The sequence below is a fragment of the Carassius carassius genome, chromosome 3 (assembly GCF_963082965.1).
Source record: "Carassius carassius chromosome 3, fCarCar2.1, whole genome shotgun sequence".
NCBI classification, from domain to species: Eukaryota; Metazoa; Chordata; class Actinopteri; order Cypriniformes; family Cyprinidae; genus Carassius; species Carassius carassius.
The window spans coordinates 2,085,185-2,108,016 of NC_081757.1; the positions used below are offsets into that span (position 1 = coordinate 2,085,185).

The following is a 22,832-nucleotide window of genomic DNA, read 5'->3' on the forward strand; positions in this document are numbered from 1 at the left end:
CCTGAGAAATGCCTGATTTTTGCAAAAGATTTTATTGTTTGAACCAGAATTAATAACCCATTTAAATGACTAACTATTAAACAGCATTTAATGCTACTGTTACCATAAAAAAAACTGTTTTGACAATAGATAATTCTAGTAGTATCACTAGTTGTGTGTGCCTTACAACATTAAATAAAAAAAAATTATTAAAATTATACTTGTATGTAAAAATGCAATCACATAGTTTTTGCATTTTAATTGAATTAATTTTGACATTTCTTATTTATTTTTGTGGGACATTTTTGCACTGCTGTTCAACTCCAAATAAATATATATTGTTATATTATATTTTTTATCTTGCATTGCAATTAATATCAATCAAACTGCTCTTGTTTATTATTATTATTATTAATAAATAATAATGACTACAAAATAAGTAATCTAACACAATCAAAACGTGAAAAAACAAAAAAAATCTTGATTTATGAAAATTTATCAAAACTAGTTATCTGTTTTTGCTAATAAACTCACACACACACACTCACACACACACACACACTCACACACACACACACACACACACACACACATATATATATATATATATATATATATAATTATTAGTTTTACCAATAATTCAGGCTTGAACATCAGTGTCAAAATGTCTGATATTTTGGTTCATTTTAGTTAATTCTAACACTATATAACGAATGAAATGGTGATGTATGGGAATGATATGCAAATATGTCATTTCTAAATGATTGTCTTTCGCATGAGTTCAGTCGATTATTGGACGTGTAGACACACACACACACACACACACACACGGCAGCGTTTCCTGCGAATCTCCCGCCAAACTCCCTCTCTCTGAATGTGACGATGTGATGCTTTCTTTCTACAGTGAACTGTGCAACTATTATGTAATGCTTCTTCTCTGATTCATGGGGCTCTGATTATGACTTCAGTTCAGCTTTGATGCTTCTTCTTGCTGGATCAGTTGAGCTCGTGGCCGATGCATGCGTTCGTTTGTGATGCGGTTCATTGTGATGCATGAATGAACAATATGCTTCATATGGCATCATCTCGCTCAGATTAATTTCTCTGAATGTGTACTGCCTTGTTCACTGACATGCAGTATTAAACATACAGTGTTATGAATGCAAACGCCTGACTTCTGTCTCTCTGGTTGGTGTTTATGGATTATTGTTTGCTGTTGTATGCACTCACATTAACCTCAGCATTAGTTTGTAGTCCACCAGATGGCAGCAGCAGCTTACAGTAGCTAGGATAGAGTAGTTTTGAATTATATTTGGTGGATTGGTTGGAAAAATAACAATTAGAAATATGCATGATCAACAAATTACTTTGATCTAAAATGTAAAAAAGGTGAGACCTTTCTCTCAGTGTCTTTACTTTCAATTTGTCATTTATTTCATTACATTTCTTTACAGGATGTGGTTCAGTCTTCATATTTTGAGGGCAGAATTGGCTGGGATAAAAGTCTCAAGTCTCCAATTAGTTAAATATGACAAAACATTAACTGGTTTAAAATTAAAAACTATTCATAAATAAATAAATAGATTTTATTTGTTATTTATAAAAAAAAAATTTTTTTTTGACTTAGTTTGGTTTTGCTTAGTTTATAGTCATTTAAGGTGCTTTCATCATATATATATATATTAGGAGAGAGAGATTACATTTTTATTTCAGTATTAGTTTAATTTTGAAGGTATTTTAGGTTTAACCTTTTCATCTAATATTTATATTTTATTTTAACATCGTTCAAAATTGTGAGATTTATACTTGATGACAAATTTGCTTGGTCGAAATCTCCAGGAGTTAGACAAAATCGAAATTAAAACAGCTCATAAATAGAGAAAAAAATATTTATTTCTATTTTTAAAAATGATAACGTTTGGTGTTACAGTTTAGTAAGACAACAGTAATAATATTTAGTCTGACGGTGAGACATGAGGGAAAAATCCAGATGCAGAAACAACTGTGACATGCTGAGAATGACCTCGGAAACAGTGCTTCGGTTGTATTTACCCTGAAATGTCTCTTTAAAAAGTCTCTCCGGAAGGTCTTGGATAAAAATATCCCCTAACTTTTGCATTTGCAGAACAAATCTGTCCAATTACTGACCATACGTCAGGACAACTTTTGCACAGGGTCAAGCATTAAGGGTCTAATTGAGGATGAGGCTGTTGAATCATTGTGAGCTGGTGTCAATGTGTGCTGCCTGGATGGTGTTGAAGAGCAGCTCGGCCACACCAACACCCTCCACCTTAATGAGATGAGCAAAACCTCTCTCCTCCGACCATTATCATCTTGTAACTGCACACAGAAAAGCTCAGTCAAACTTTTATTTTCTGTAAAAAAAACAGTCAAGTTTATATGGAAGACCGTTTCTGCCACTAAATAAAAATTAACTTTTTTTCTCAAGAAGATGGTTCATATCTTGCAATCTGACTTTATAATACAATTCTGAGAAAAAAAGAAAGGCAGAATTACAATTGTGTGAAAAAAAACTCAGATTTGTGACTTTATAGCTCGCAATTTTGACTTTAAAACTTACAATTTTGACTTTATATCGCAAATGCATGTTATTAAGTCAGAACTGCTAGAAATGAACTTTCAATTCTGAGAAAAAAAGTCATATAAAGTGATATAAAAACCTTATTTTATTTTTTATGTAGTGGCAGAAATGGCCTTCCATAAGTTTAAATATACATGCATGAGAAACTTATCACAGCTCTCTGGTGCCCCCTATTTGCAGATACATAGAGTGCATCAGTGTATTTTTGAGTGGGGTTTTGTTCCCATTAATTAGAGATTTTTTTTATTTTTTTTACTTTGAATCACAACACTGATTAGATCATATCGAATAAGGCACTTCAATGTAGAATAAAAGATATATTGAAACGAGGAATGGAATTATTCGAAATAATAATCTATAATGAATGAGAGATGTTTGTATTTCTACCTTGTTAAATGACAATGTATATTAGTGTAATTTATTTATACTATATTAGCTTTATATGTTTATTCATACTTTGACACATACATTTAAAATTACCGTATAATTGAGAAAACTTATAGTCTATTTAACAAAGCAACTTTTACAGTAAAACTGTAAAATAAATAATGTAAACCCAAAAGAAAAACACTCTTAAAATGTGTGATGCAATGTTTGTTTTTTTAGGTTTATAGAAAAAAAAACTGTTTATTGTTGAACCTATCATACAGTAAATTTATTTATTTCTGAATTATTATACATTATATTTTAGAAGACAGATATTTAAATTACTGTAAAATATTACCTATAATTGAGAAAATGTGTACGTAAAAGCAATATACATATTTATACAGAAAACTATTTAACTGCTTTGTATGAAAAAATGGCTATGATTTGGCTTGTTATTTACAGGTGAAAATATGTTATGTTTAGCAATGCAATACATGTAAAATATGGCTCTTTTTTATACAAGTATGGATCAGAAGAGCCGGATTTCTTCTTTTGTGTTTTACAGAAAGTCATAAAGGTTTGTAATGACATGACGGTATTTTAATTTATTCCTTCAAATGGTGATTTAGGTTTTGTAAAGCTGTATTATTTGAACACTTGTTATAAGTTGTGAGCAGCCTTTGTTTTACCAGTGAATCTACAATTCACACTTCGAGTCTCTTCAAAAATAATTTCATTTATTTCAAAACTGCAAACAACAGACAAATGAAGACAAGACAGTGGCGTTCTTCACGTGACTTTGGTGAGTATGGGTGTGATAAACGACGGACGATCATACGGTTTGATGAGTGTAGGCACATAAAAAGCTGAGTGACACTGTTCACTTAAATGAAACGTAGAGTATGTTGATGTGTGATTTGTGAGATGTTGATACAGAAACCTGTTCGGCTGTTGTTTTTACAACACCTGCTCAGAAATTCACAGCAAGGTCAGCAGCATTAATATTCCATAACATGTGAGTTAAACTATGTAATATTCCTGTGTAATACACTTCAGTGGTCCTAAATCCTCATTTAACACAAGCAACTGACACAACCTACACTATACTCTTATAAAAGATCAAAGCAGATCAAACCGTTTCATGTTTGTAGTGCGATGAAAGTTGATCTAGACTTTGAATACAATATATATCCTTCTGTGCGATATGTCTCATATTTTGTGCCACCTGAGTATTAGAATGAAGAGATTGATTTGGCACGTGCCTTTTCAGAGGACCAGTCTTAAAATTGTAGCTCCTTTTTGGTCAAGGACGGACCAAACATAAAAAAGGGAGTAACACAGAACTTTGTCCTTTTTAGTCTTTAAGTGCATGTCTAAGCAGCAGTCCTCTGCCCTCCAGACGCTTCAAACGCTCGTGTGTTTCCAGTGCAGGCGTTCTTCACGACTCAAAGTCGCTGTCGCTGCTGATGGATATGTCTGGGGTGGAGGCCCCGGTCCCCCGCGGCCCCGTGCCCGAGCTGCAGTCGCTGTTCTCCCCCGGGCTCCCGGGACGATGCGGTGAGGAGCCCTGCAGGTGTGTGTTGTGCTCCGAGGAACATTCAGGAGAGCTTCCCGAGGGATGAAGGGAGGAATCTTGCTGCAACCTGGGGGAAAAAAAGAGCAGTAGATGGATATTTACTCGTGAGATGCAAATCAGATGCATTCTCTTAAAGGGGGAAAACAGGAAGTGTTCACTGAAGGGCTCTTTGGGAAACCAAAAATGGTTGTTCTATGACATCACTGTGAAAAACCTTCTTTTGGAACCTTTATGTTTAAAGGGATAGTTCACCCAAAAATAAAAATTCTGTATATATATAACTACTTTATTCAACAGTTCGTCTCCTCCGCGTCACCCTATAGTCAGGGGTGCACATATTTTTTTCAGCCTGGTTCTTATAAGAGAACCTGGAGATTTTGGTTTGGTCCTCACACTGCATATAGCGTGACCCATTAAACATAACTATAAAAAATGAATTAATAATAGGTATAATATTATTGCACTTTATTTATTTAGTTTTTTTTTTTTAATAAAATAATAGTAAATAAATAAACTAAATAATAGTGTGTGATAATATTATTAAAAATAAAAGGCAGTCCTAGTATTAAATACAAATACATTTATTTTATAGTAAACTTAAAAATAAAATGCTAATATTTACTACTTCTTTCTTTGTTTGCCTCTTTAAGAAGAATCGCTTTATGTAATCCCCAATTTTAAGTAGCTTTGGATAAAAGAGTCTTCATAAAAGCATTTTCATCATATTCAAACTTAAAAATCAGGCTTTTATTTTGGCGGGTTGCCGGGAAGTAAGTAAACGCGCTTCCAGATTTAGCACCGCTGCTGATTAAAGAGCGTCAGTGGATGAATGTCACAGTTTTGCATTGTGCTTTGAAAACAGCCTAGATTTATGCTTTTAGGTTGAAAATAAAACTTATAGTATATATAGTACAGTTTGTGATCTAAAATGGTAATTGTGTATTAACAGCTGTCAACCATGTTGGTACGCAAATGCGCTGTCAGAACATATTTATATAACGCACTTTTTATTTTGGTCATGCATGCGAACCTGCGGACCACTTATGTGCACCCCTGCCTATAGTGCCATTTTGGAGGGTATCACATGCGTAGACAACGTATGTACATGGATACACTGTTTACACTTTGATCTGAAAGTAAACTAACATACCTGTATACATACTGTATGTTGCATACGTTGTCTACGCATGTGATACCCTCCAAAACGGCACTATAGAGTGACACGGAGGAGACGAATTGTTGAATAAAGTAGTTATTTTTGTTTTCTTTGCGTACAAAAAGTAATCTCATTGCTGATGTCACATGGATTATTTTACAGATCTCCTTGCTATTTTTCCGAGCCTTGATCGTGTAAGGATTCATGCTGTCTGTGGAGGGTCAGAGAGCTCTCGGATTTCATCAGAAGTATCTCAATTTGTGTTCTGAAGATGAACGAAGGTCGTATTGCTTTGGAACGACATGAGGGTGAGTCCTTAATGAGAGAATTTTCATTTTTGGGTGAACTCTCTCTTTAAATATAAAGGTTCCAAAACTGAGGTCTTTTTAGTGATGCCATAGAACAACCAACGAACATTTCTTAAAAATAACCTTTTTTCATTATGTGAAGAACATAAAAACATAAAATTCCACTAAAAATACCCCTTTTTGGAATTGAATAGTAAAAAACTTTACTTTTAATAGTGTAAGTGGAGCATAAGGGAAGTCCATATAATCGTGTGCACTTTATTAACCCTTCTGAAGCTATTCAATATTTGTGTCAGAAACGCTCCAAAATGTAACTATATAGTCACATGCATACTTTTACTGTACGTTTGACTTAATTAATGGACCGGAACAAACATGAATTAACAAAGAACGGTTTAACACTTGTATTAATTAACATTAACAAAGATTAAAAATACTGCAACAAATGTATTGCTCACTGTTAGTTAATATTAGTTAATGCATTAATTAACATTATTTAATACCATGTAATGTCTTATCTTTAGTATATTTAATACATCATTATAGTATTCATTAAAATATTGAATAAGCTTTCATTTATGTATGCATAAATCTGCATAAAGTTTTAGTATTTCATAATGTGCTTTTTAAATTTTTTATAGGATTGTATATATATATATATATATATATATATATATATATATATATTTCTAATATAGCCTTAATTTCATTTGTCATTATAATGTAATTTTTGTACATTAACTAATTACAATTAGTGGTTGAGGCAACATTTCACATTTATGTGTTTTTATTTCTACTTGCTAATCATATTTTGTTTTATTTAAACCATAATTTGAATAATGAAAATGATTTTAATGGTTTTGGCTAACATTAACAACACCAAATGAGCAGTGAAATACAGTGAAATTCAAGTTTCAAGACAAATCTCAAGTTATCATGTTTTTTGTTTCTCAGCCATTCATTTTTACAGTGTAGCTGTAATGTTCATCTGTGTACCTGTTTTTAGCAGACGCCGCTCTGTCCCGCTGTCTTCTGTTTTTGAACCAGTTGCCCACCTGAGTGGGTGTGAGCCCCGTGGCCTGAGCCAGATGACGCTTTCTGGAGGGGTTTGGATAGGGGTCCTGCAGGTACCACTCCCTCAGGAGACTACGGGTGCGCTCCTGAAAACACAAAACAAGACCGCTGTCACTAAGTCCAAAGACTGACAGTGACTTCAAAGTTACAAAGAGTTTTTTAATATTTCTGCTCTTTTCTGCTCATCATTCCTCCAGTCTTCAGTGTCACATGATCCTTCAGAGGTCATTCTGATTATACTGATTTACTGCTCAAGAAAGTATTATGACCAATGTTGAAAATAGTTGTGCTGCTACATTTTTTTTGTGGAAACTGATACTTTTTGCAGGGAATTGAATACAAAGTTTAAAAGAACAGAATTGATTTAAAATTGAAATCTTTAATATCACTTTTGAGTAGACTGAATCTCAAATGCATTCTTTTTTTTTATTATTCATCTTTTATTTTTCCAAGATTGTTTCAATTTTTTTGCATAAATCATCAGATTTTGTGCAATTTTTTTGAAATGACCTGTAATAACATGTTTGTGACCCTGGACCACAAAACCAGTCATAAGGGGTAAATACTGAGAAAATCATCTTTAAAGTTGTCCAAATTAAGCTCTTAGCCATGCATATTACTAATCAAAAATTAAGTTTTGATATTATGTTAGAAAATTTACAAAATATCTTCATGGAACATGATCTTTACTTAATATCCTAATGATTTTTGGCATAAAAGAAAAATCGATCATTTTGACCCATACAATGTACTGTTGGCTATTGCTACAAGTATACTTCAGCTACTTAAGACTGGATTCATGCTCCAGGGTCACATTTGGTGAAGCTTAGTGTCTTTTAAAAAGCTTGAGATGGATAACAGCATTATATCTAATTAAAGCACATTTCAAATAATCAGTCTGCAGGTTAGGATGTATTTATAGATCACTATAACCTGAGGAAACACTGGCTGCAAAAGAGGATCAGTCTCATTACACTGACAAAAAAAAAAGAATGCAAGTAGCATCTACATTAACCAGTGTTATTCATCTAAAAAAACAACTTTCCTTCATATGCAATGTTTATAGTGTTGCTTTGTTGTAATTATCTTCACAGTATACACTCATAATCATGCAACAGTTGATATTTCATCATGATAGGATAAGAAGGGCAGAAGTTGTTATCGTGCTTAAAGCACTGTTCTGGGATCAGGCCTTCTGAAGTCAATCCCGGTTTGTGTGTTAAGGCGCTAGCGATCATATACCGTCTGCTGCAGTGATTACGCTTCACTTCCAGCGTAACCTGCACCTTTGTGAAGTGAACCACTTTATAATCCACTTTCCGTTTCAGTTCACATTCGGCCGGTCTGCAAAAACAATCACGGACTCAGGGAATCGTTATGAGGGCTTTGCAAAGCAGTTTAGCTGTGAGTTAATCTGGAGCAGGGTGAAAAGGTAGAAAGTCATCATGGGGAACGAGAGCTTAAATGCCACAGGTGGTCCTCGGCTCAAGAGGCTTAAGAAGTCTCTCATGCTGTCTGTGTTTGCATTGTAGTGTGGAGAATGAAGAGCAATTAAGCCCTCATTTGTTTGCACTGCCACTGTTTAAATACACTTTAAAAGTGAAAATGTAGAGCTATTTCTACTCAGTCAGGCCTTCGAAATGTCTTTGTCACATTCAGTTATATATTCGACAGAACTGAGCCAGAAAAAGTATCACTTTTGTTTTAGATGAAGAAACATTTTGGTGCACAAAAATCAGATGCCAAGCCTGATTCATGCACACTTTGATTTGAAGCATTGCACTTTCAGTGTGCTTTTGTCACTTAGAGTTTAAAGTGGCTTAGAAATATCTGCGTAGAAATAGTTTCTAGGTTAAATAATTAAAGCAGCGTAGAATTTATATTTCTTGTGATCTTAAAAACCTTTCAGAAAGTCGATACTTGTAATTAGTTTTGTAGACCACTATATTTTGTGCATTTGAATTTCTTTAGAAAACTAAAAATGTAATTGAAATGCATTAGTTAAGAGCAAAAAAAAAGGTGAAGGAAAAGCTTCCACGTGTTCTTGTTCTTCAAAGAAGATGAAACATGAGGGAGTTTGGATTTATGGTCACTGCACATCCCTCATCTTTCCATCTGTGCTGCTTCGAAGCTTTTATGACCAATATTCATTTAAAAATGTGGCAAGTACTTCAAATGAGTGCGTGTATCCAAAATATCCTTCCTTCAGTCTTTAAAAATTTACACTAAAATACTTAACACATAAACATTACAACTAACCCAGCCAGCTGGGTCAAAGTAACCCAACACGTGTATTCTCCAGCGCTGGGTTGCCAAATAACCCAAGTTGGGTTGTTTTTAACCCAGCGTTTTTTAGCATGCACGGCGGAGTTGTGCATGTTCCCCGTGTGTCTCACCCAGTGTTGGGGGTAATGCATTACAAGTAACGCGAGTTACGTAATCAGATTACTTTTTTAAAGTAACTAGTAAAGTAACGCATTACTTTTTAATTTACAAGAAAATATCGGAGTTACTTTTTCAAAAAAGTAACGCCAGTTACTTTGTATTCCCATTTTTTTGACTGACAAGCCTCCTGTTCCCATATTGGGAGAAATCGGAAGTATGGAGGCGTTGTGTGCGCTGTGTGAACATGTTACTGTAGTTCTAGACTAAATGTGAATGTGCATTAATTCATCCCATTCACAAAAAAACAAAAAACAAAACAGATTTAGTATTCATCAAAATTAATCAAAACCGTGAAATGCAAACTCAGAATATGACGCAAACCTGCAATAACTAAATATATTTAATAACACAAATGTATCTATTCCCATTTTATTAACAGTGTCTTTGCTGCTGACCTTTAATGATCCAGTTCAACCATACTAATAATTAAAAAATGACTTTAGATAAACTAACAATTGTGCTTCATTGTTTTTATTTTGCTGAAGAGTGTTGAACCTTCTTCTCCTGTGTTCTACTGTACAGACGTGAATTTACTTTTCCTTCAGCCTGAGGTTTATTTATTACACTTTTTGGTGTGAAAGGGCTTTTACATTTGCTATAAATAGAACTTCTTATATTAAAAACAATCAAGCCCTGCTCATATTTAAAAAGTAACGTGAAAGTAACGCAAAAGTAATGTAACACATTACTTTCCATAAAAAGTAACTAAGTAACGTATTTAGTTACTTTTTTAGGGAGTAACGCAATATTGTAAGGCATAACTTTTAAAAGTAACTTTCCAACACTGGTCTCACCTTAAAGCAGTGCGTCTTCTGCTCTCCGTCCCAGATGGTCCGAGGAAGGGGGAACTTCTTCCGGATGCGGTACTTCTCCACGGGCCCCAGGGGCCTCCCCCGCAGGCGCTCCGCCTCGCGGTAATGCGCGTCCAGCCACAGGTCCTGCAGCTTGGCGTGGGACTCCCGGGTGAAGCGGTGGCTCTGCAGGATCTGATAGAGAGCCTCGAAGTTCCCGCCGTGGAAGGCGACGAGAGCGCGCGCCCGCATCACCGACTCGTGCCGGTTGAGCAGCTCTCCGGCGGAACCGGGCACCGCGGCGGGCAGCGACCAGAGGAAGCGCCCCAAGCGCTCCATATCTCCAGTCTCCTCCAGGTTCTCGCAGACTCGAGCCACCTGCTCAGGTGTGAACAGCGGCAGAGGAAACATGGCTGGGTTTTAGAGTTGCGTTTGGCGCGTCGGTTTATATCACCATTGCGCGCAAGTTCCGCTTCACGATCACTCCAGGATGCACCTGTTATATAACGCACCTCTAAAGCGACCGACTTCCCGGTAGGATCTGGGGGAATCGCGGAACGGCGGTGTCTTCCAGTTCTAGTAAAGGAGGAGCGGCAGAAGTCAAGCCTATTTATAGAGAGCTTGAATGAGCATCTTTGCGCTTGTTTTGGGGAGGATTATGCGCCTCGGTCATTAGCCGCTCGGCGGGGGGCTGTTCGCGGAGCTACTGACGGGATGATCGGGTTGTTTGACTAACTGTGGAGCACATTAACTGTCACAGACTTATTTCATTCTGCTGCATGAATGGAAACCCGATGCAGCCAGTGAAAAGCGTTCTGGTGGAGATTGCACGTGATAATAGGATGCAGTGCTCAGTGAGATTGTTGTGATATTATTAACACAATTTTAACTGCACTCTCTTAAAAATTGAGGTATTTTGTTGATGTTCATGACCTTTCCATTCCACATATGGGTCTTTACCGTGGAAAAAGGTTCTTAAAAAGTTCCTAATATAAGAAAAGTGGAACCGTCTGTTTAGATATATTATGAAACCTTTCAAACGTATGTAAATGCACGTTTTTGTTCTTATTTTAGATATCATATGATGCAGAAATAAATTAATTTCATTTTTAGTGCATGCACTATCCACGTTTGAAAAATTAAACAATATCGTATGTTAAAATATTTGCTTGTATAAGAATATGATGGCGTTGCAAGTGGTTTTTTGTGATTTTCAAATGGTGCACATGATGCATTTTCTGAGAAATAAGTTGCACTTATAATAATTTAGCATAAAATTTTTATATGAAATCTGTCAAAGAAGTTGCAGATCATTTCTGGTTGAGTAAAGATGGCATGTTAGAGGTAAAATACAACATTTTGTTTAAAAAGAAAATTATTATTATTAATAATAAATACATTTTAATTTAAAAAAATACATATTTAACAGAAATATTAGTCATTAAAAATATATTCATAATTGTTCTTTATAAATATTATAAATATTCTGTTTATCTTTGTAACCCTTAATACCTGCATCCATGTTGGTGAAAATTAATAGAATCTTAATTAAAAAAAATCTAAATAGTTATAAAAAATATTATTCTGTGCCAAAACTAGAATTGAGAAAAACATTTATTTGCTTGAATTTTGCTCAAACTCTGAACAGTTGAGCCAGTTCTGATTTTAGTTTATTTTAATGCATTTTTTGGCTGCATTTTTCCATAAAGGACAGAACGATGCACTAATCTGTTTGGGTTGCTCAGGCGCTGTATGTGATAAATAGACCAGAGGCCTTTGGTGTTGTCATACTGTCTTTAATTGGGATTTGATCGGAGCGAGGTGCTTAGGCCGTGGAAATCACTATCACATGAGGAGACATTTCGAGATGCATGTTTCCTAAATCGCTTCAGAATCCACCACAATCCCGACTGACTAATACCTCCTTAATTAATCTGGACGCGGTTGCACCGTCTCCTCGGTGACCCTGGAGCAGCTCTGAGCACCTTATTACAATAATATCCCCCTCCAGATCTTCTGGCCATTAATCAGGCCGGCACAAGACCATTTTACTATTAATCCGGTTTAGCATAAGCATCTGTCAACAAACTGGTTGAACAAACCTGCAACTATACCCTTACTGCTGAAATGTGTTTCATTACAGGTTTTTTTTTTATTTTTTTTTTATATATATATAAAACTGTGTGAATAATATGTATTAAAAGTTCATTAAAACATTTTGTATTTATTCTACCTATGATTTTTTAAACACACAATGACATCTTATAAAATGATGAACTTATAATACTAATACTACTAAAACTGCAAACTAATTTCATATCTATATCACAATAATATCATACATAGAGGATTTTCTGTTTTAGACAGAAGACACAAGGAAATAATATATATAGGAATCATTTCAAATTTACATGGACATGTCAAATAATTAATAAATAAACAAATTAATAAGCAATCATTCAGAATCATTATTAAGGAGACCTGAAATATAGATATAGACACAATCTCCTTTATTTTATACTTTTATCATATGCATTTTTTCCCCAGTCAACATACATTAACATAGCGACAGAAATTATGCATTTTTTAACACTCTTTGTCTGATAGAATGTTTCAAATATTTCAAATTCGCTTTAGACCAATTTGTTTTTTTTTCTGAGGTTCTTACAGTTCATAATTACATTTCTGAAGAAAGTGTTCACTTCATCGGTCTCATTTGACATCAGAATGGATTTTTTATTTATTAAGTTCAGACCTTCTTGTGTTTCGATTGGATTCTATCAGTGAAACACTGAGTGCTGAGAACAGATCTGACAGAAGTGTGTGTGTGTGTGTGTGTGTGTGTGTGTGTGTGTGTGTGTGTGTGTGTGTGTGGAGCGTCTGCAGACTGCATATGGCTCATAACCAGTCTTAATCGTGCTCTCAGGGCAAATGATGCTAAATCTTGATACGGACTGCTCAGTAAAGGTTGCAGTCAGGTGAAGGTCGAGATTTGGAGGCTTTTATCTGATCTGTCTAGATCTACACTGATCTGTCATTATGGAGGGATTTGTGCATGTGTTCAGAAAGTTTGTTGTCATGAAACACAAAAGCCTTTGTTACTCCATTAACATCTGTTACCTGCAATAAATCTAATACACTCTGAGAGGACAATAATAATGATCTCATTAATTATACCTAAATCAGAATACTCAAAGCCATCATCATGATTACTGGATTTGTGTGTATATAAAATACCAGTTGTATATTTTTTATTACAAAAAATATGTATATATTAATATATGTATAATTAAAATATAATAATAATTATAATTATTATATGAGCTGATTTTAGACATTTTAATCTTACAAACTATATAATTAAAATAAAAAATATTAAAGTGATTAAATTAACAGCAAAAGAAAGAAGGGGAGAAATTAGCTCAGTGAAGATCATTTTCTCTATTAATCTGACTCTCAGACACACACATACATGCAGACACACACAGACACACACGCAGACACAACCACACACACACACACACACACGCGCAGACACACGCAGACACACACACACACACACACACACACACACAGAGAGACACACCACACACACGCGCGCAGACACACACACTGACACACACACTGACACACACACAGACACACAGAGAGGAGCAACACTACACACGACCCTCGCTGAGATAACACACACCGTCACTCGGAACACACCGAGAGGAGAAACACCACACACAACCCTCGCTGAGATAACACACACCGTCACTCAGAACACACCGAGAGAAAAAACACTACACAAGACCCTCGCTGAGATAACACACACCCTCACTCAGAACACACCGAGAGGAGAAACACCACACACGACCCTCACTGAGATAACACACACCGTCACTCAGAACACACCGAGAGGAGAAACACCACACACAACCCTCGCTGAGATAACACACACCGTCACTCAGAACACACCGAGAGGAGAAACACCACACACAACCCTCGCTGAGATAACACACACCGTCACTCAGAACACACCGAGAGGAGAAACACTACACACAACCCTCACTGAGATAACACACACCGTCACTCAGAACACACCGAGAGGAGAAACACTACACACAACCCTCGCTGAGATATCACACACCATCACTCAGAACACACCGAGAGGAGAAACACCACACACGGCCCTCACTGAGATAACACACACCGTCACTCAGAACACACTGAGAGGAGAAACACCACACATGGCCCTCACTGAGATAACACACACCGTCACTCAGAATACACCGAGAGGAGAAACACCACACACAACCCTCACTGAGATAACACACACCGTCACTCAGAACACACTGAGAGGAAAACACTACACACAACCCTCGCTGAGATATCACACACCATCACTCAGAACACACCGAGAGGAGAAACACTACACACGACCCTCGCTGAGATAACACACACCGTCACTCAGAACACACTGAGAGGAGAAACACCACACACGGCCCTCACTGAGATAACACACACCGTCACTCAGAACACACCGAGAGGAGAAACACCACACACAACCCTCACTGAGATAACACACACCGTCACTCAGAACACACCGAGAGGAGAAACACCACACACAACCCTCGCTGAGATAACACACACCGTCACTCAGAACACACCAAGAGGAGAAACACTACACACAACCCTCGCTGAGATAACACACACCGTCACTCAGAACACACCGAGAGAAAAAACACCACACACAACCCTCACTGAGATAACACACACCTTCACTCAGAACACACCGAGAGGAGAAACACCACACACAACCCTCGCTGAGATAACACACACCGTCACTCAGAACACACCGAGAGGAGAAACACCACACACAACCCTCGCTGAGATAACACACACCGTCACTCAGAACACACCGAGAGGAGAAACACCACACACAACCCTCGCTGAGATAACACACACCGTCACTCAGAACACACCGAGAGGAGAAACACCACACACAACCCTCGCTGAGATAACACACACCGTCACTCAGAACACACCAAGAGGAGAAACACCACACACAACCCTCACTGAGATAACACACACCGTCACTCAGAACACACCGAGAGGAGAAACACCACACACAACCCTCACTGACATAACACACACCGTCACTCAGAATACACCGAGAGGAGAAACACTACACACAACCCTCGCTGAGATAACACACCGTCACTCAGAACACACTGTGAGGAAAAACACTACACACGACCCTCACTGAGATAACACACACCGTCACTCAGAACACACCGAGAGGAGAAACACCACACACAACCCTCGCTGAGATAACACACCGTCACTCAGAACACACTGTGAGGAAAAACACTACACACGACCCTCACTGAGATAACACACACCGTCACTCAGAACACACAGAGAGGAGAAACACCACACACAACCCTCACTGAGATAACACACACCGTCACTCAGAACACACCGAGAGGAGAAACACCACACACAACCCTCGCTGAGATAACACACACCGGCACTCAGAACACACCGAGAGGAGAAACACCACACACAACCCTCGCTGAGATAACACACACCGGCACTCAGAACACACCGAGAGGAGAAACACTACACACAACCCTCGCTGAGATATCACACACCATCACTCAGAACACACCGAGAGGAGAAACACCACACACAACCCTCACTGAGATAACACACACCGTCACTCAGAACACACCGAGAGGAGAAACACCACACACAACCCTCGCTGAGATAACACACACCGTCACTCAGAACACACCGAGAGGAGAAACACTACACACAACCCTCGCTGAGATATCACACACCATCACTCAGAACACACCGAGAGGAGAAACACCACACACGACCCTCGCTGAGATAACACACACCATCACTCAGAACACACCGAGAGGAGAAACACTACACACAACCCTCGCTGAGATAACACACACCGTCACTCAGAACACACCGAGAGGAGAAACACCACACACAACCCTCGCTGAGATAACACACACCGTCACTCAGAACACACCGAGAGGAGAAACACCACACACAACCCTCGCTGAGATAACACACACCGTCACTCAGAACACACCGAGAGGAGAAACACTACACACAACCCTCACTGAGATAACACACACCGTCACTCAGAACACACCGAGAGGAGAAACACTACACACAACCCTCGCTGAGATATCACACACCATCACTCAGAACACACCGAGAGGAGAAACACCACACACGGCCCTCACTGAGATAACACACACCGTCACTCAGAACACACTGAGAGGAGAAACACCACACATGGCCCTCACTGAGATAACACACACCGTCACTCAGAATACACCGAGAGGAGAAACACCACACACAACCCTCACTGAGATAACACACACCGTCACTCAGAACACACTGAGAGGAAAACACTACACACAACCCTCGCTGAGATATCACACACCATCACTCAGAACACACCGAGAGGAGAAACACTACACACGACCCTCGCTGAGATAACACACACCGTCACTCAGAACACACTGAGAGGAGAAACACCACACACGGCCCTCACTGAGATAACACACACCGTCACTCAGAACACACCGAGAGGAGAAACACCACACACAACCCTCACTGAGATAACACACACCGTCACTCAGAACACACCGAGAGGAGAAACACCACACACAACCCTCGCTGAGATAACACACACCGTCACTCAGAACACACCAAGAGGAGAAACACTACACACAACCCTCGCTGAGATAACACACACCGTCACTCAGAACACACCGAGAGAAAAAACACCACACACAACCCTCACTGAGATAACACACACCTTCACTCAGAACACACCGAGAGGAGAAACACCACACACAACCCTCGCTGAGATAACACACACCGTCACTCAGAACACACCGAGAGGAGAAACACCACACACAACCCTCGCTGAGATAACACACACCGTCACTCAGAACACACCGAGAGGAGAAACACCACACACAACCCTCGCTGAGATAACACACACCGTCACTCAGAACACACCGAGAGGAGAAACACCACACACAACCCTCGCTGAGATAACACACACCGTCACTCAGAACACACCAAGAGGAGAAACACCACACACAACCCTCACTGAGATAACACACACCGTCACTCAGAACACACCGAGAGGAGAAACACCACACACAACCCTCACTGACATAACACACACCGTCACTCAGAATACACCGAGAGGAGAAACACTACACACAACCCTCGCTGAGATAACACACCGTCACTCAGAACACACTGTGAGGAAAAACACTACACACGACCCTCACTGAGATAACACACACCGTCACTCAGAACACACCGAGAGGAGAAACACCACACACAACCCTCGCTGAGATAACACACCGTCACTCAGAACACACTGTGAGGAAAAACACTACACACGACCCTCACTGAGATAACACACACCGTCACTCAGAACACACAGAGAGGAGAAACACCACACACAACCCTCACTGAGATAACACACACCGTCACTCAGAACACACCGAGAGGAGAAACACCACACACAACCCTCGCTGAGATAACACACACCGGCACTCAGAACACACCGAGAGGAGAAACACCACACACAACCCTCGCTGAGATAACACACACCGGCACTCAGAACACACCGAGAGGAGAAACACTACACACAACCCTCGCTGAGATATCACACACCATCACTCAGAACACACCGAGAGGAGAAACACCACACACAACCCTCACTGAGATAACACACACCGTCACTCAGAACACACCGAGAGGAGAAACACCACACACAACCCTCGCTGAGATAACACACACCGTCACTCAGAACACACCGAGAGGAGAAACACTACACACAACCCTCGCTGAGATATCACACACCATCACTCAGAACACACCGAGAGGAGAAACACCACACACGACCCTCGCTGAGATAACACACACCATCACTCAGAACACACCGAGAGGAGATGCCACACACAACCCTCGCTGAGATAACACACACCGAGAGGAGAAACACTACACACAACCCTCGCTGAGATATCACACACCATCACTCAGAACACACCGAGAGGAGAAACACCACACACGACCCTCGCTGAGATAACACACACCATCACTCAGAACACACCGAGAGGAGAAACACTACACACAACCCTCGCTGAGATAACACACACCGTCACTCAGAACACACCGAGAGGAGAAACACCACACACAACCCTCGCTGAGATAACACACACCATCACTCAGAACAAACCCACTGAGATAACACACACCGTCACTCAGAACACACCGAGAGGAGAAACACTACACACAACCCTCGCTGAGATAACACACACCGTCACTCAGAACACACCGAGAGGAGAAACACCACACACAACCCTCGCTGAGATAACACACACCATCACTCAGAACAAACCCACTGAGATAACACACACCATCACTCAGAACACACCGAGAGGAGAAACACCACACACAACCCTCACTGAGATAACACACACCGTCACTCAGAACACACAGAGAGGAGAAACACTACACACAACCCTCGCTGAGATAACACACACCGTCACTCAGAACACACTGAGAGGAAAACACTACACACGACCCTCACTGAGATAACACACACCGTCACTCAGAACACACCGAGAGGAGAAACACCACACAAAACCCTCGCTGAGATAACAAACACCGTCACTCAGAACACACCGAGAGGAGAAACACTACACACAACCCTCGCTGAGATAACACACACCGTCACTCAGAACACACCGAGAGAAAAAACACCACACACAACCCTCACTGAGATAACACACACCGTCACTCAGAACACACCGAGAGGAGAAACACCACACACGACCCTCACTAAGATAACACACACCATCACTCAGAACACACCGAGAGGAGAAACACCACACACAACCCTCGCTGAGATAACACACACCGTCACTCAGAACACACCGAGAGGAGAAACACCACACACAACCCTCACTGAGATAACACACACCGTCACTCAGAACACACCGAGAGGAGAAACACCACACACAACCCTCGCTGAGATAACACACACCGTCACTCAGAACACACCGAGAGGAGAAACACTACACACAACCCTCGCTGAGATATCACACACCATCACTCAGAACACACCGAGAGGAGAAACACCACACACGACCCTCGCTGAGATAACACACACCGTCACTCAGAATACACCGAGAGGAGAAACACCACACACAACCCTCACTGAGATAACACACACCATCACTCAGAACACACCGAGAGGAGAAACACCACACACGACCCTCGCTGAGATAACACACACCATCACTCAGAACACACCGAGAGGAGATGCCACACACAACCCTCGCTGAGATAACACACACCATCACTCAGAACACACCGAGAGGAGAAACACCACACACAACCCTCACTGAGATAACACACACCGTCACTCAGAATACACCGAGAGGAGAAACACCACACACAACCCTCACTGAGATAACACACACCATCACTCAGAACACACCGAGAGGAGAAACACCACACACGACCCTCGCTGAGATAACACACACCATCACTCAGAACACACCGAGAGGAGATGCCACACACAACCCTCGCTGAGATAACACACACCGTCACTCAGAACACACCGAGAGGAGAAACACTACACACAACCCTCGCTGAGATATCACACACCATCACTCAGAACACACCGAGAGGAGAAACACCACACACAACCCTCGCTGAGATAACACACACCATCACTCAGAACACACCGAGAGGAGATGCCACACACAACCCTCGCTGAGATAACACACACCGGCACTCAGAACACACCGAGAGGAGAAACACTACACACAACCCTCGCTGAGATAACACACACCGTCACTCAGAACACACCGAGAGGAGAAACACCACACACAACCCTCGCTGAGATAACACACACCATCACTCAGAACAAACCCACTGAGATAACACACACCGTCACTCAGAACACACCGAGAGGAGAAACACTACACACAACCCTCGCTGAGATAACACACACCGTCACTCAGAACACACCGAGAGGAGAAACACCACACACAACCCTCGCTGAGATAACACACACCATCACTCAGAACAAACCCACTGAGATAACACACACCGTCACTCAGAACACACCGAGAGGAGAAACACTACACACAACCCTCGCTGAGATAACACACACCGGCACTCAGAACACACAGAGAGGAAAACACTACACACAACCCTCGCTGAGATAACACACACCGTCACTCAGAACACACCGAGAGGAGAAACACTACACACAACCCTCGCTGAGATAACACACACCGTCACTCGGAACACACCGAGAGGAGAAACACTACACACAACCCTCACTGAGATAACACACACCGGCACTCAGAACACACCGAGAGGAGAAACACTACACACGACCCTCGCTGAGATAACACACACCGGCACTCAGAACACACCGAGAGGAGAAACACTACACACAACCCTCACTGAGATAACACACACCGTCACTCAGAACACACCGAGAGGAGAAACACTAGCATCAAACACCAATACAGAAAATACAAGCTTTTCATCTTTACAGTTTTAACAGTTTCAGTGACTTCGTTCAAAGTCATATTTTCTTCAAAGAAAGGAGTTACATTCTTTCACATGATTTATTTAAGTTTTTAGAACATAACTATCCTTTAAGGTAAATGAAACAAGCAGTTTGCTTCAATAGTCTGTAGTAATTAATGGAATTACAGTAATGAGAAAAACGGTAGAAACTAAAAGTACATACTGTAATTCGAAGAAATAATTGAGGGGCTAATTCTGAAATTGCAATCAGCAGTGTTTGAAATCTCTTCTGTTTTGAATGTGTGCTTCACAGTTTTGACAGCAGTGTGTTAGCATTTGAACAAAGTGCTGTAAATCCACAGTGTTGTGCAGGTTGTGGTTAAAGTCATGGGATAAGTGTGTAGAGTTTTGAAAACTGTTCAAGCAATGAAAAATGAACTAGAGTTTGGTCCACATGAACTGCTGCTGTGCAGACTGTAGTTAGAGTTGACTCCAGTTGTGCCCACTGTCGTTTAGCAATCGAAAAAAAATGTAAAATCATAAATTAAAACAAATTTTTATTTAACATGCAAAACCTTTAAAAAAGTAAATATTACACTGAAATCAATCAAAAGTAATAGGTGGATTATTCTTAAGCGTAATTAATTGTATTTTTTTATCCTGCAAACCAAAGTAGAGCAAACAGATTACAGTTCCTACAGACAGATTAAAAAAATGACTAAATCAATCAAATGCTAATTGTATGCACAATATGCTTATTAATGATCTGGTCTTTGTTTATATGGGTTATGATCGGATAAGATCGGATAATGTATGAAGTGTCTCTTCACATTATCTCTAGTCTTTGCCATGGAACCCCACTTGGCATAATTAATTAGGCTTAAATTGGGCTCCTTAACGTGGCCAGCGGGCAGAAGCCGCGGGTGGGATGCAGTATTACCTCGGCCTAGAAACCCACACAAACACACTTAACAAGTAAATGGGTGGAGAACTAATTAGTGTTATCTGCTTATCATGGAGCACCTCATTTACCAAAGACAAGAGCGACACACAATCACAAAAATGTGCTTAAGGACTGACACACACACTAATACCCTATTGCAAACAGCTAATTACAAACTCGTTTGCAAATCAATGCCACACTGTTGCCGTATCCCCTCCTCCCTTCCACAAAAACACACTAAACAAACAGCCGCTCCACTCGTGTGTCTCTGTGGAGGAGGAAAGATCAACTGTTGTCCGATCACCAGAATATGAAGAGTACAAACACACACACGTTTGTTTCTCTTGTGACTTGTGTTGTATGGGTGTGCTTTTGTGACATATCAGGACACAACTCTGTATAATGACATGGGTATGACACAGGTATTACAAGGAGAGGGTGACTTAGGAGGACATAACCCATGTCCCCATTTTTCAAAACGCTTCTAAATCATACAGAATGAGTTTTTTTGAGAAAGTAAAAATGCACAAAGTTTCCTGTGAGGGTTAGGGTTAGGTGTAGGGCCATAGAATATACAGTTTGTACAGTATAAAAACCATTACACCTATGGGATGAACACACTTTTCACAAAAACAAACTTAGCTTAGCACCATTCATTCTTTAGGATCCAAACAGGGATGAATTTAGAAGCCACCAAACCCTTCCATGTTTTCCCTATTTAAAGATGAGTAGTTACACAAGTAGTTCCACGTATACATAATATGCTGTTGCATTTATTGGTTATATATAAATCTAAGAATGTAAACACAACGAGGTAAGCTGAATAATTAAAAGTTATTTTTTAAATAAAAAATATGTATATGGGGTTATATGATGCTTTTTTAAAGATCATTATTTTGTGTATTTGGTGTAATAGAATATGTTGACATTCTTTAATGTTCAAAAAACACATTATTTTTCAAATACTGTACATTATTGTAGGTCCTCTATGACCCG

The 22,832-nt window shown here is 39.7% G+C and overlaps 1 protein-coding gene across 1 annotated transcript; it reads right to left on the minus strand.

Moving 5' to 3' along the window:
- Positions 1–4,376: 4,376 nt before the first annotated feature.
- Positions 4,377–10,954, minus strand: LOC132116147 (homeobox protein SIX6-like). The gene is made up of 3 exons (XM_059524775.1): positions 10,304–10,954; positions 6,987–7,150; positions 4,377–4,593 (listed from the first exon to the last, which is right to left on the minus strand). Exons 1-3 carry the CDS (start codon positions 10,709–10,711, stop codon positions 4,389–4,391), a joined length of 777 nt encoding a protein of 258 aa, XP_059380758.1. The 5' UTR covers positions 10,712–10,954; the 3' UTR covers positions 4,377–4,388.
- Positions 10,955–22,832: the final 11,878 nt, after the last annotated feature.

Excerpts from the sequence above, each read along its gene's own strand:
- LOC132116147 (XM_059524775.1), bottom strand. The coding sequence starts at position 10,711 with ATGTTTCCTCTGCCGCTGTTCACACCTGAGCAGGTGGCTCGAGTCTGC. Across the intron at positions 7,151-10,303 it reads AGAAGACGCACTGCTTTAAG|GAGCGCACCCGTAGTCTCCT; the intron begins GTGAGACCAGTG and ends TTGTGTTTTCAG. Across the intron at positions 4,594-6,986 it reads GCGGCGTCTGCTAAAAACAG|GTTGCAGCAAGATTCCTCCC; the intron begins GTACACAGATGA and ends TTTTTCCCCCAG.